Raw genomic sequence first — 12,024 nt, 5'->3', positions numbered from 1 at the left:
CTTGTGCTGTAGGGAAGCTACAGGTGCTGGTGCGGCTTATGTTCCCAGAGCAGGACAAAACCCTGGAGTAACATGCAATGCAGCAAGTAGAACCGAGCTATACAGAACAGGGTTGCTCTGGCTAGCTATGCTGAAAGAAACCCCCCTTCTCTCTTACAGATCATTAATCATCTTTTTCTTTTCCCCCATTACCTCATGAAAGTAGATACTGCACGGTTCTTCGTTCTTCTACATCTACTGTGATTCCTGCATCTGTGGTGTGGTTTGCATCTGGAAGGGCAGAACCATGGCCGTGTATATCCAGAAGAAACCCCTGGAGATTCCTCCACCATCTGAAAAGGACTGGCTAAAGGACGATGAGGAGGATTTCTTCCTGCAGGATCCCGATCGAAAGCGTGATGCCTTGCCTCAGCCCTTCAGGATGATCAACAAACTGGTGATGCTTGTTTTTGAGAATGCTATGGAAATCATTGAAAGAAGGGAGATGCTCCGAGAAGCACAAAAACTAAAGGTCCAGCCCCCCAAATGCTTTCCTACAGCTGAATTCCAGGTACAGAGCCCCTCGCAGCAGAGATAGCATTAATCACCATAGCAGTTTTTCTAGAGAATATCCATTCAGTTGATTTTACATTCTTCTGTTCATCACCTTCTTCAGAATCCACGACCATCTCACTGATCCACTTCAACAGGCTGCAGCTTCTAAGCTTGTCTGACAGGTTCTGCTTCCCACCCACCTATCACACCTCTCTGAAAAGAGAGAAGCAGATATTAAACAGCACTAAATTCACCTTCTGCTTCTCAGGCTGGCTCCACCCTTGTTTTCCGAGGAGAAGGTCATTAGTCTGTAGCATATAAATGGGCAAACTCAGCTCTGTGTGGTGAATACCCTAATGGGAGCCCTGTGAGCAGAAGGGCAGTGCTGCCTTCCCCATCGCTACGTGGAGGTATCCAGGAGGATACGCTAGCATCTGCTGGTGTTCTGCAATTGCCCGGAGGAGTTCAGCATCCCATTGCAGCTTTGTGTTAGTGGTGGGAAGGCTGAGTGCTCCTGAGTTATTGGCCTTTAAAGCCTCTTCTCTTTATTGGAAGGGGAAAGGTAGGAGCAAACTTTCTCATTGCCAGCACAGAACAATCCCTGTGACAGAGATGACAGCCCCTCCCCTGCTCCTCTGATGGAAGCTCACGCAAAAATTTTTCCCTTGTAGAATAAATCAGCATTTTCTGTTGGTGAAAGGCTAGGAGTATATTGCTAGCATAGCTGATGTGTCCTCCACTGGGGAAGCAGTTGGGTACACTCATCTTTTCCCTTTCTTGGTAGGTAACTGGAAGAGCCAATTGCCTTGCAGTGTCTGGAAAATACATCTTTGTTGGTCTCTCCGTGGGTCTGGCTGCCTTCAAGGTGTCTGACTGTAAGGAGGTCTGTGCTTGGGATGCAGCCAAGATGGAGATTTGTGTCATCCATGCCTTGGATTTGGGGAATGAGCGCCACGTCCTGCTTGCTGTGGATGAAATGGGTTAGTGTGACATGGATTTTCTTGACCTAGCTGGGGATAGGTGTGCTCTGGAGTTGAAGAGTTGGCAGCTGCATTATGGAAGAGTGCTAAATCAGGAGGAACGTTAGAATGGCTGACGAATTTCCTAGAAAGCCCTGCAAAGAGGGCATTAGATAACAGGTTGTAGGGTGACAGAGTGGCCCTGGGGCCTTGTGATTAGTAGAGGGTATGGGTTTGGTGTCCTCTCTGGAGCAGCAGAAGCAGGTGCAGAGCTGAGGGTGAAGCGCAGTAAATTTTAGGAACACCTTGGACTGGACAGAAGGAACAATTGCTTGGTATGACCTCCTGCGCGTGCTTTGTTTCCACACCTGTAATTGCACAACCCTGTGGGACATAGGTTAGTTTGTTCATTCATCTCAAACCTGTCAGTTCTGGTGGAGATGCTTTTCAAACTGGCTTATCCATCTCTATGTACAGTTGAATGTTTGCTGGTACTGGCATAAGGAAGCCATCAAAAATTCAGTGCTGGAAGCAGTGGGATATTCCTCCTTGAGCCCAAGAAAAAATGTAGTCCTGTTCTCTCTCCTGCACATGTTGTAACAGGCATCTCCCAAGAGCATGGCTACCATCTGTTCGCTTTTCTCCTCCTCCTCCTGCTTCTTCTGTATTTCTATTTCAGGGCTTGTCTGGCTCTTCTGCTTTCACAAGGAAAGCTTCCTACTCATTAAAATCCTAAATGAAGTGGTAAGTACTGAGTTAATTCCATAGACACTGGGCACAGGCTGGTAAGTAATCAATCATGAGGAGTACTAATTGCCCTCAGGAATTTCTGTCATGGGCAGCAGCACTCCAAGAGTGCTGCCCAATATTTATTCCTGTTCTTCCAACAATCTGTCTGGCCTTCACCCTGTTGAGAACTGTGTAAGGCCATGGAGCGCTCTGAATTGGTGATCTTGCTTTGATGGCAGCCCATTTTTCTTTGGCAGGAGGATATCAGCAAGCGAAGTACTTGTGAGGAGGTGGTGCTCTCCCCAGGAGGTGATTACGCAGGAGTCCTGCTGCAAGGCAAGAACATGGTGTGTTGGGTGACGGCTGTTGTGTTCTAGCAGAGGGGCCAGCAGCAACGCTTTTAAAATGCTCCATGTGTTCTGGGTTCCCAGAGATCCTGTTTTTAATCCTCCCAGTCCCTCCTCCAGCTCTGAGAGCTGCTCCTGCCACTCCCTGTCCTCTCCAAAAGGCCTGTTGTGGATCAGGACTGATCCCAAAAGTGAGCTCTCTGGAACTGGTCAGTGCAGTTCCCAGCTCCCAGAAGGCTCAGTGAAAGCAGGTTTCCCTTTCCTCTCCAGAATTACCAAACTCAGTTCTTCCTCTGGTTTGCTATGGCTCACTTTTACGCTGGAAATACGTAGATCTGAAGAATTTTCTCTGCAGACGTAAGCCAGACAGCATAGAGACAGTCTCTAAAAACACTACAACAAACTCCTTGCTACAGCATTCTTCTGTTTCATGACAGCTGCCTTTGTCAACCCATTTGCTGCTAGCAGGTTTTCTGGACCCATGTTTGGTGGAATCTGCCTGGACATATGCTGAGAATGAGATATGTAGCATCCACAGAGAACCAGTGTGAGACCACGTCTCACTTTCTACTTTACCTCAGAGGCTACTGGTCAAATTCTTTGACTGAGTCGCTTCATGCAATTTCTTCAGTGGCTGTGGGACCTCAAGGACTTGAGCTGGAGGCTGAGATGTCAGTCTCAGTCAAGCATGTCAGGCCTTAAGTGGGAGGAGAGCTGGGCTGCATGGAGTATACAGGGATTTTATATTTCAAAAAATATCCAAATCTTTTTTTTAAGGATATAAGATAACAGAGGCTGCTTGCTTGAAAGACCTTTTCTCCTTATTTCCAATTGCTCAACAAAGTTTCCCAATGCAGACAGCACAAAAGCTTGGCTGGAGATCTACCGATTGCCTAAGGATTCCTGGCTGAAGGAGATGGAAAAGAGCCCAGGAGCTGCAGCAGGGCTGGCTTGCAGGGAGAGGAGGTCAAGCTGGACATCTGCGGTACAAAACAGTTCCATCTCCCACTGTGCTGTTTTTTCTTATACCCTTTTGCCTACAGGTCTTTCCCCAAGCTTTGCTCCTGCAGCCAGTGACAGCAAGATACAGGCTGAACCAGTCTGTTGGCCCGGGGGATGGAGTATGTGTCTCTACAGCTGCTACAGCCACCCATCCCACACTTCATAAGGCCTTTGTGTTACTGGGACATGTTTACTCTCACCAAGACAGGCTTCCAATGAGGTTTGCTTAGTCCCAGGGCTAGCGTTCCTGCTGCCCCTCCCTAAAGCTGGCAGCTCCTTTCCCAGCAGTATTGCCCCATCTGAGGAGGCCCTGTGTGAGGGTATTCCCACAGGGCTTCTCCCTGATGTTACTGGGGGAAGGTGAAGAGGAGTGGGAATTGGGCCTGATACCTCCACTTGGGAGTCTGGTCCTGAACCAGGGTTCGTGGTTTAGACTACCTACAAGAGGAGCCTGGTGGGGTCACGGCTGAGCTTGCCTGAGCAGGGCAGGGTCTCTGCCTGTTTGCACTAACCACTGTCACCTCTGGTTCCTTGGCAGAAAAGTCTGGAGCTGCATGGAGACGGTTCTGCAGAGATGGTAACTGGCCTTAATGAATGTCCTGAGCTGTTATGGGGAACTTTAAATGCTGAGTCCGTGCTTAACCCTCTCCTGCATCACTTTCACCTTGCTAGATTTCATCTCTCAATACACAGGCACCTTCTGCCCAGCACCTCCAGCTAACCCTCTGTGATACCTGCCTCATCACTCTTCCCTCTTCCTTCAGCAAAGACTTTCCTGGCCGTTTACGAGAGAGCTGCTTCTCAGCCCTGTTTTCAGGGCAAACATCCCCCTTAACTTAGCTAAGCCAAAAGCAAATGCCCAGGCATTCCCTCTTTGCCGATTCCATGTAAAGTACCCAAGTTCCTGCCTCTTCCTTCTCGGACGTGGTTGATTATTTAGCCAGACCTTTTCTGTTTAGCCAAGTGTCCATGTGTGTGGGATGGGGGTGGGGACACACTGGTGCTGGTCCCCTGTTAGGATTTTCTTTTCCCAACCAAGCGCATATGTGACCTCCTCCAGTCCTGGGCTCTCTGAAGTAAAATCTGGTTCTTGTATTCAGCAGCACTCTGCAACCTTTAGTCCTGCTTCTTTTCTTTTTCTTTTTTTTTTTTTTTCTCCTTTTTCCTGAGCCTTGCTGTGCCCCACCCAGGCCTGTGCTGCAACAAGAGTAATTCAGAGAGATTGGTAAATCAGAAGTGGAGATTATTTAGGGCACATAGACAGCAGGTGTCTGGGAAGGACATCCTTTGTAATGTTGTTGAAAGAATAGTGACCTCCCTCAAGCTTCTGTGTTTTGGCCTGAAGAATGAGCCTAAACCCAGTATCTCCTAGGCAGTGTCAGCCAACCTTTGCATACACTTCCTTTAGGAAGCATTTGATTCCCATGAACAGGTGAAAACTTAGCAGCGTAGGGCACAACACAGTTCTCAGGTTCACATTTTTCTGTTGCAGGAGTGTCCTGTGTCTGCAAACCAAGCTGATGCAAAGCTGAGTCTCCCGGTGCTGCTGCTGAAAGTGAAGCCACCCAAACCCATTACAGGTCAGGACTGATTCTGTACTTGCAACCTGCAGCCTCCTTCAGGTGGCAAAGGAATGATGGCCCTTAGGACTACAGAACAGGTCAGAAAGTTTCACTGATGTGCTCCCTGGTCCCTTCCTGACCTGTTTTGTAGTTACATGTAATCCTGTAGTGGGAGTTGCTTCTTAGCCGACCATCTCATGTGTCACCTTTGTTAGCACAAAATGCTTCAGTGTGTCTCGAAGTGGGTGTCATACACCCTCGGCTTCATTGTCACCGGAGAGGGAGGAGGTCGTTTCCTAGACCCTAGCAACCTGACTGTTTGAACCCCTAGTTCATCACTCAGAGTCCTGGATTCGTAGGAAAATGCTGAGGATGGGGAGGGAGCAGACCTTATGCTGGGAACACCGTCAGGGAGAATGCTGCAGAAGGGCAAGGTGAGCTGGGTCCTCAGATGACTTGCCCTAGTCCCTGCCTTCAAATACTGGAAAATGGGCTAGTGGTATGGAAAGTCCCACAGAAGATGCAGTGTGTCCCTCTTCAAGACAATGTCACCCTGAAGGAGGGATGGCCAAAGTGCCTCTGAGCACTCCATGGTGTCTGCTCCATGGTGTCTGCTTCTCCAGGGCTGTGCCTTTTCCCTTTGTGTTCCCAATCCAGGCAGTAGTTTTAAAAGCCCTTTGGATGCCTTGAAGAAAGTGGCTGATGGCAGCATGCTTGGCTTGGGGTACAATCACCTAATCAAGGAATCCCAGTGGGAGCAGCAGGAAGCAATCTTCTGCAGCACGTATCGGGAGTATCTGGAGGCCGAGGGTGAGAGAGAGAGCAAGGAGCAGATCTCCAGGTTAGTGGGAGCACCAACCAGGATTTCAGTCCATGAGACATCAACACAAGGCAGTTTTCAAGTGTAGATGGAAGCCTCTGTCTTAGCTTTGCCTCCTTCATCCCAAGGCTTCAGGGCAGGGGGCTAGAGCCATTCCAGGTCTTGCCGCAGTGCTGCCTACTTACCAAAGCCTTTCTTTTACATGTATTTCTTCCTCTTTTTCAGACATGCTACTTTTCATTTTCTCCTGCATAGCTGGATCCTACAGGTGGGACCTGAAATGAAAGTGCAGCCAGGTAATCCAAACAGGCAAAAAGCTGTTAACCTATGAAGCATGTTGTTGCATGACATTGAGCTCCAGTTAGAGCTCAATGGCTCTGGGTTGGGTTCCCTATATAAATTCCATCTCCAAGGACATAAGCCTGGATAAAAATGTCAGCCGTAAGACTTATAAGGCAGTTACCGGCATGGAGTCAAACAAACTTAGCTCCATAGTTAAAAAAACCCCACAACCCCCCAAAAAAACACCAAAAAAGATGAAGGGGCACATAGGCAAGATGAAAATAACAAACAAGGGGAGAGTTTGTTCTGGTTTAGTTTCTGTGTGAGCAGAGTTTCTGTAAGTCCCATCAAGGAAACCGTGAGAGCTCTAATGAGAGCTTTCTAATGGTGTTTTGGTGTCCTGGATTGTTCCTTTCTTTCTCCCCAGTCTCCTTCTCTCTTTTGTTGTCCCCTTCGCTGTACCAGATGTTCCAGCTGGCATCAGTGTGCACTGGGATGGAAGCCACAATCTCTGCTTGTACTTACTTAACCATTCACTCAAGGAGAAAGTGGGTAAGAAAGTAGTTTTTTCTAGCAGAGCACTCTGTGGGGAGTAGGAGCATTCAGTGGCCAGTGGCTGTCATTCAGGTAGGTCTTCATGATTCAGAGAAATGAGGAATGGGGAGGAAAGCTGCCTCGTATCTTGTGGGTTAGGCTGTCATTTGGATTGTGGGGCTCCATGTTGCACAGGCTGGCAGTATTTTTAGTGAAGCCACTCTGACAGGAGACCGCAGAATGGTGCATGTTTTATTGGGAAACTGGATGCTAGTACCATGAGAGAGAACTCTCTGCACCTTCTTACAGTTGTCTCTCTTTATGTCCTGTTTAGACTCTGATCCGAAACCTCATGTTGTGTGGCCGTGTGCAGCTCCAATTGCATGCTCGGCTGTCAGTTCCTGTTCCAGGTACCTGGCATTGGCATGTGAAGATGCAACAATAACTATTTGGGATAAACACCTCGGTGAGCTTGCCCTTTGGGACTGTGTATTGGGATCACTGAGGATAAATCGCTCCCTTCCCTAAGAGTTTGAGGCTCTGGCTTGGTGTGAACAAGGGACTGGCAGTGAGTTTACAAGCAAATCTGCAACTAGTTTGGACTCACTTGTTTGTTGGATGCTTGGCCAGAAGTTGCCAACGCAGCGTGACTGCCCTAGCCCTTGCAGAACCATTCCCACCCCCAGCAATGAAGGGGCTGTGAACTGCTGCAGTGAGGACTGACCGTCTGGCCCTGAGGCTGTGAGACAGTGACAGTTGCTGCTTTGCCACTGCACCCTCAGGTCATCTTTGAGGCTGTTGTGGCATCACAGTCCAGGCTGCCACCAGTGCTAGTGTCATCCTGCCATGATGAAGGGATTCTCCTGGCAGAAGAATCTTCTTCTGCCATCAGGATTGTTCTGGTGGCTGCTGCCCCTGAGCAGGCCACAGTCCAAGCTAAGCTTTCCTTGGATAAATTGCCAGTTCCTTTTTCTTCCTAAACTGCTGTCTTCATTTTTTTTTTCTCTGCTTCCCCAGGATACCCACTCTCTGTGACTGCCATTCTAGAGGAACGTCTCATCCGTAGTATCCACTTTCTGCAGAGTTCTGCAGCTGCCAGCAATGAGACACCTTGTCCTGGTACAGATCCTGCCTGTCCCATCGTGCAGCTTCTAGTGCTATGTACAGACAGCTCTTTCTATTTGGTGAAAGCACCCAGGGCTGGGAAGTCCAGCATCACGCTCCTGGCAGACAGGTGAGGTAGGCTCCGATAGACCTCACTCCAGCCAAAGAAACCACGTGGTGTAGTGGTCAGGTCCAGCAGGGAGGCCCAGATTTCTGTGGAGTAGAGAACTTTCTGCTGCTTTTACCCAAATAGCTCTGCCATGCTGCTGTCAGCAGCAAGTGTGGTTTTGCTAGGAGTCAGTTCCAGTGCTAAAATCCAATGGTTATGCCAGGATTAGGGGTGTTCCTGGGTTCTTCTATGCACCAGAACACAAGTGCTTGTAGCACTGCTCTAGGGCTGATGTTCAACTAGCTGGGTCTCTGCCAGGTACCCACGGGAATTTTTTCTTCTCTCTTCTGCCCCTGCCAGAATAACTTCCCCCCAGAAGTCAGAATGGGCATTTCTTGCCATCTTTCTGTCCATTTTATGTTCACTCATCCCCTTGGTTTGAGGAGAAGGGTCAGCTTTGGGGAAGCTGCTGCTCTGAAGGTTTCATGCCTCCATGGCATGCAGGGGATTTGTATCTCCAACATAGTTCCTAGGCAGGTTTGCACAGGGATGGGCCTCAGGGGTTCCTGCCCAGGAGGAGGCAGGCTTTGTCTCCACAGGGAAGGGGCTTGGCTGGAACTTTATGCCAGCCCGTGTGCCACAAACTGCCATTGTCATTATCACAGCCTCTTAGTACGTGCCAGGTACATAAAAGAGTTGCATAAGCCTGAGTCTGTTTTACAGGCCTGAAGATCCAAACCTTGCTGTCAGCGTGGTGGTGCCTGTCCTGGCATTCCCCAGTGCAGTGAGTATTACTGCCAGCTCTCTTAAGAACTGGGTGACAACACAGGTCCATCTGGCCTAGGATCCTGTTTCCAGTAATGGCTGTAGCTGGGTGCCCGGAAGATAAAGAGCAGGGCAATCAGATACGGTACTGCCCTTATATCCTTTCCCAGCCTCCAACTATTTTTAGCGTGGGGACTTCCTGCACCAGTTCCAGGTCTGTATGTAGCTGGTCACTCTCAAAGGATTTGTCTTACGTGATCTTATTCAGTATCCCCTTGCACCCGTGTCCTCTAATTGACCACTGAGGTGGGAGGCACTGGAGGCCTTCTGCACATGGACAGGTCCAACGGCAAAGATGAGAGGGTTCAGCCATGAAGCTTCAGGAATCAGGGTCAAATACGAGAGGGCATCATGGTGAGGAGAAGTTACAAGCACAAGTCCAGCCAGACCTTGCAAGTGGCCTCAGAAAGTTTTCAGGCATGGGGAGAAAAGGACTAAAAGCTACTCGCCAGAGCCAGCCATGTGGAAGGCTGGATCTAGTTAATTTCTAACCTGCCCTGCTGCCCTTTTCCAATCCCAACCTGCAGCAATTCCAGTCCAAGTTCCCTGCACAGCCTGTACTTGATCTGCTGTGGCCTTGTGACTACTGGGCAGGCAAAGAAAACAGCATCATAGTTGGGGATGTGAAGTCCCGAATATCATTCCATGTCCTTCCCAGGAAATGCTTTTCACTTCTTTTACATCTCTTTCTAAGTGTCAGCTTGCTGTTTCAGGCCCTGGTCTTCTCCTGGGATGGCACAGTGTCCTTGATGAACGCTGCCACATCGCAGATTGTTTACTGCTTCAGGACTCCACCTTCTCATGCTGTAGCATCCCCCTGGCAGCCAGTGTTCATAGTGGATAGTGTGAATTGGTGCTTGCTGCTTCGAGGTGGGTAGCACCTTGGAGTGGTCTTAGATACATGGTCACTGGGTGCATTCAGCTGTGCACTGATCCTTGTTAGTTCTTCTTATGGGATGACTCCTGATGCAATAGCCCGCTGTTCTTGTTTCTGTCTAGGAGATAAGCAGCAGGCAGATGCACTGGCACAGAGCAGAGCCAGTCACAGCACCATCTTCCTTTTTGACTTCAACTCCTACTCGCTGAAGGAGGCTTTCCCAAAGGAACCAGGTTTGCCTCTCAAATCCTTGCAGGACTTGCCATGGATTGAGAGATGTAACATTTTCTTACGTGATAGGTAAGGTTCTCCTTCTGCCTGATAGGTAAGTGCACCTGCATTATTGTAAGCTGTGGTGTTGCTCAGGTCCATGCAAGGTCTCACCCTGGAGCTTCTGGGTTCTTCTGTGCGCCGTGACAGATTTATGTCTGAGTAAGGCTGATGTTCAGGTAGCTGGATGCCTGACAGCCACCCAGAACCCTTCCTTCCCTCCCTCCTGTCCTTCCTAGAACAACTTAACAGCTGTAAGTTAGGATGCCTGGGGCAGGCTTGTCATTCCAGGTAGAGAGAGCTTGCTAGTTCTAATGTGCTTTTGTGCAACACACATTGTGCAAACTTGTCAGGGAATATGACCCTCGCCTAAGTGTCTGCGTCTTCCTTTTGACCCAGGCAGAGCTGGGATCTCTTTGTACCTTGCTCCTCCCCTCCATTCCTAGGTCCATTTGATGTTTAAGTAGATTTGTGTTGGGGGTTTCTCTGTTTGAGAAGGTCCCCAGCACCCTCAGGCCGAGGTTGCAGTCAGAGCTTAGCTGATGCATTGCGTTCATGGCGTCACTAGATGGCAATGTGACATCTCTTATTGGGCGACCTTTTCCTTTAATTGTTTTGGGAACGTGGAGCCAGATCCATGTCGGTGGTAGGTTCTGTTTGTTCTTTTCACTATGCCTTAATTCTCCGATTTGAAATGGAACAGGTGGGTGCAGGTATGACCTTACAGCACATATTCGCTGGCAGCCTTCCCTAATTCCTTGTCTCCAAGGGGAATCCTGTGGTGGTGTCTGGCTAAGTGCAGAAAAGTTTCATTCTATGCTGCCAGCCACCGATTCTGTCCCTCCTTCTCATAAAGCTGGAGAGGAGACTCTTGTCTGCCTTATACCAGAAAAACTGGGGAGACATCACCTCCAGGGATATCTTGCTCCCTGGGTGCTGAGAGCTCAAGCCAGAGCAGAGCAGATGCAACTGCAGTGAGACCTGTGTCTACAGAGGCCAACAGGCAAAGAGAAATACGGAGGTCGTTGCTGTCAAGAGCAGTAAACTTGAGTGCTGAGTGGATGAGGGAGTCACTGAGGTTTTTTGGACACAAGAAATCTGAACTGCTCAATTTGTAGTGAGCCCCAGGGACCCTTGGGGGAACCAGGCTAGGGTTGTCTGAGCACCAGGGGAATGGCAGCGACTACTTTAACCACCTTTTTCTTCCCTCCTTAGGCAGCAGAGCCTGCTGGGACCCAGGGAGCAGTTGCCTGAGTACTGGAGTCGGCTGCAGGCACAAGCAGCTGCCATGGACAAGGAGAGGCAGAATGTGAAGGGACAGAAGAAGCTGTAGTCAGCCTTGCATCCTGAGGGCCAGGCTCTGCGCTATCACAATCCTGCAGACCCATGATCCAGCACTGATATTTTGACAGTGACTCCATTCAAATCTATCCTGCTGCTTTCCAGCCTGGGGCAATTTGTCATCTGAAATCGCTGCTTGCCTGCCACTGCTCAGCCACAGGGAACTGTGCCCTGCCTCTCTCCTCACCTAACCCTCAGCCTGTTCCAGCAGGGTTCAGCCCCTCCTCATCAGAGACAAACACTGCTGATGGAAGAGTCTTGAGGTAGGAAAGGCTGCTGATCGAGGTGGCAGGCCCAACACCTCTGTGGTTCAGCTAAGGATTTGTGCTGGATCTGAGTCCTCCCAGAGACCTGGAGCATCAGAGCAATATGGTATATTGCAATGTCCCTCCTTAATAAAGCCTTTTCTCCAGTAAATGTCTCTTACTTTTCACAGAACTGGCATTTTATCGGACTCTGATGTTTTGTCCTTCTGTTGCTGGGGCTCACCAATGTGTCTTATCTTCTGCTCTGACCCAGATGGGCAGACAGCAGCATCCTTGTGCTTAGCAGGAGACCTGGTCTTTTCAAACCAGGCAGCAAATCAGCCATGAAGGTGGCATCCCCCAGAGCATAGCGGTGCCAAGCAGCAGTGACACTGCAGAGTGTGTCAGCCCTGACCTGGGCTGTTTCTCAGTCTAGTTGTTTCTTTTGACTTCAGAGCAGGCAGCTTTGGGATAAGACTGCTTA

The 12,024-nt window shown here is 49.3% G+C and overlaps 1 protein-coding gene across 1 annotated transcript; it reads left to right on the top strand.

Moving 5' to 3' along the window:
- Positions 1 to 286: 286 nt before the first annotated feature.
- On the top strand, positions 287 to 11,287 carry WDR93 (WD repeat domain 93; the record flags this gene model as incomplete). The annotated part of the gene is made up of 15 exons (XM_082322058.1): positions 287 to 550; positions 1,319 to 1,514; positions 2,173 to 2,237; positions 2,480 to 2,558; positions 3,427 to 3,554; positions 5,064 to 5,151; positions 5,791 to 5,974; positions 6,179 to 6,249; positions 6,701 to 6,787; positions 7,104 to 7,235; positions 7,787 to 8,003; positions 8,706 to 8,766; positions 9,521 to 9,677; positions 9,807 to 9,984; positions 11,170 to 11,287. The coding sequence occupies 15 exons, from the start codon at positions 287 to 289 to the stop codon at positions 11,285 to 11,287; spliced, it is 2,025 nt and encodes a 674-aa protein (XP_082178184.1).
- Between the last annotated feature and the right edge of the window lie 737 nt (positions 11,288 to 12,024).

Source organism: Platalea leucorodia (genome assembly GCF_965183815.1).
Source record: "Platalea leucorodia genome assembly, chromosome: 9".
In the NCBI taxonomy this organism is placed as follows: Eukaryota; Metazoa; Chordata; class Aves; order Pelecaniformes; family Threskiornithidae; genus Platalea; species Platalea leucorodia.
The sequence above is the reverse complement of the archived record's forward strand: the minus strand, read 5'-3'. Positions and strand labels throughout refer to the sequence as shown.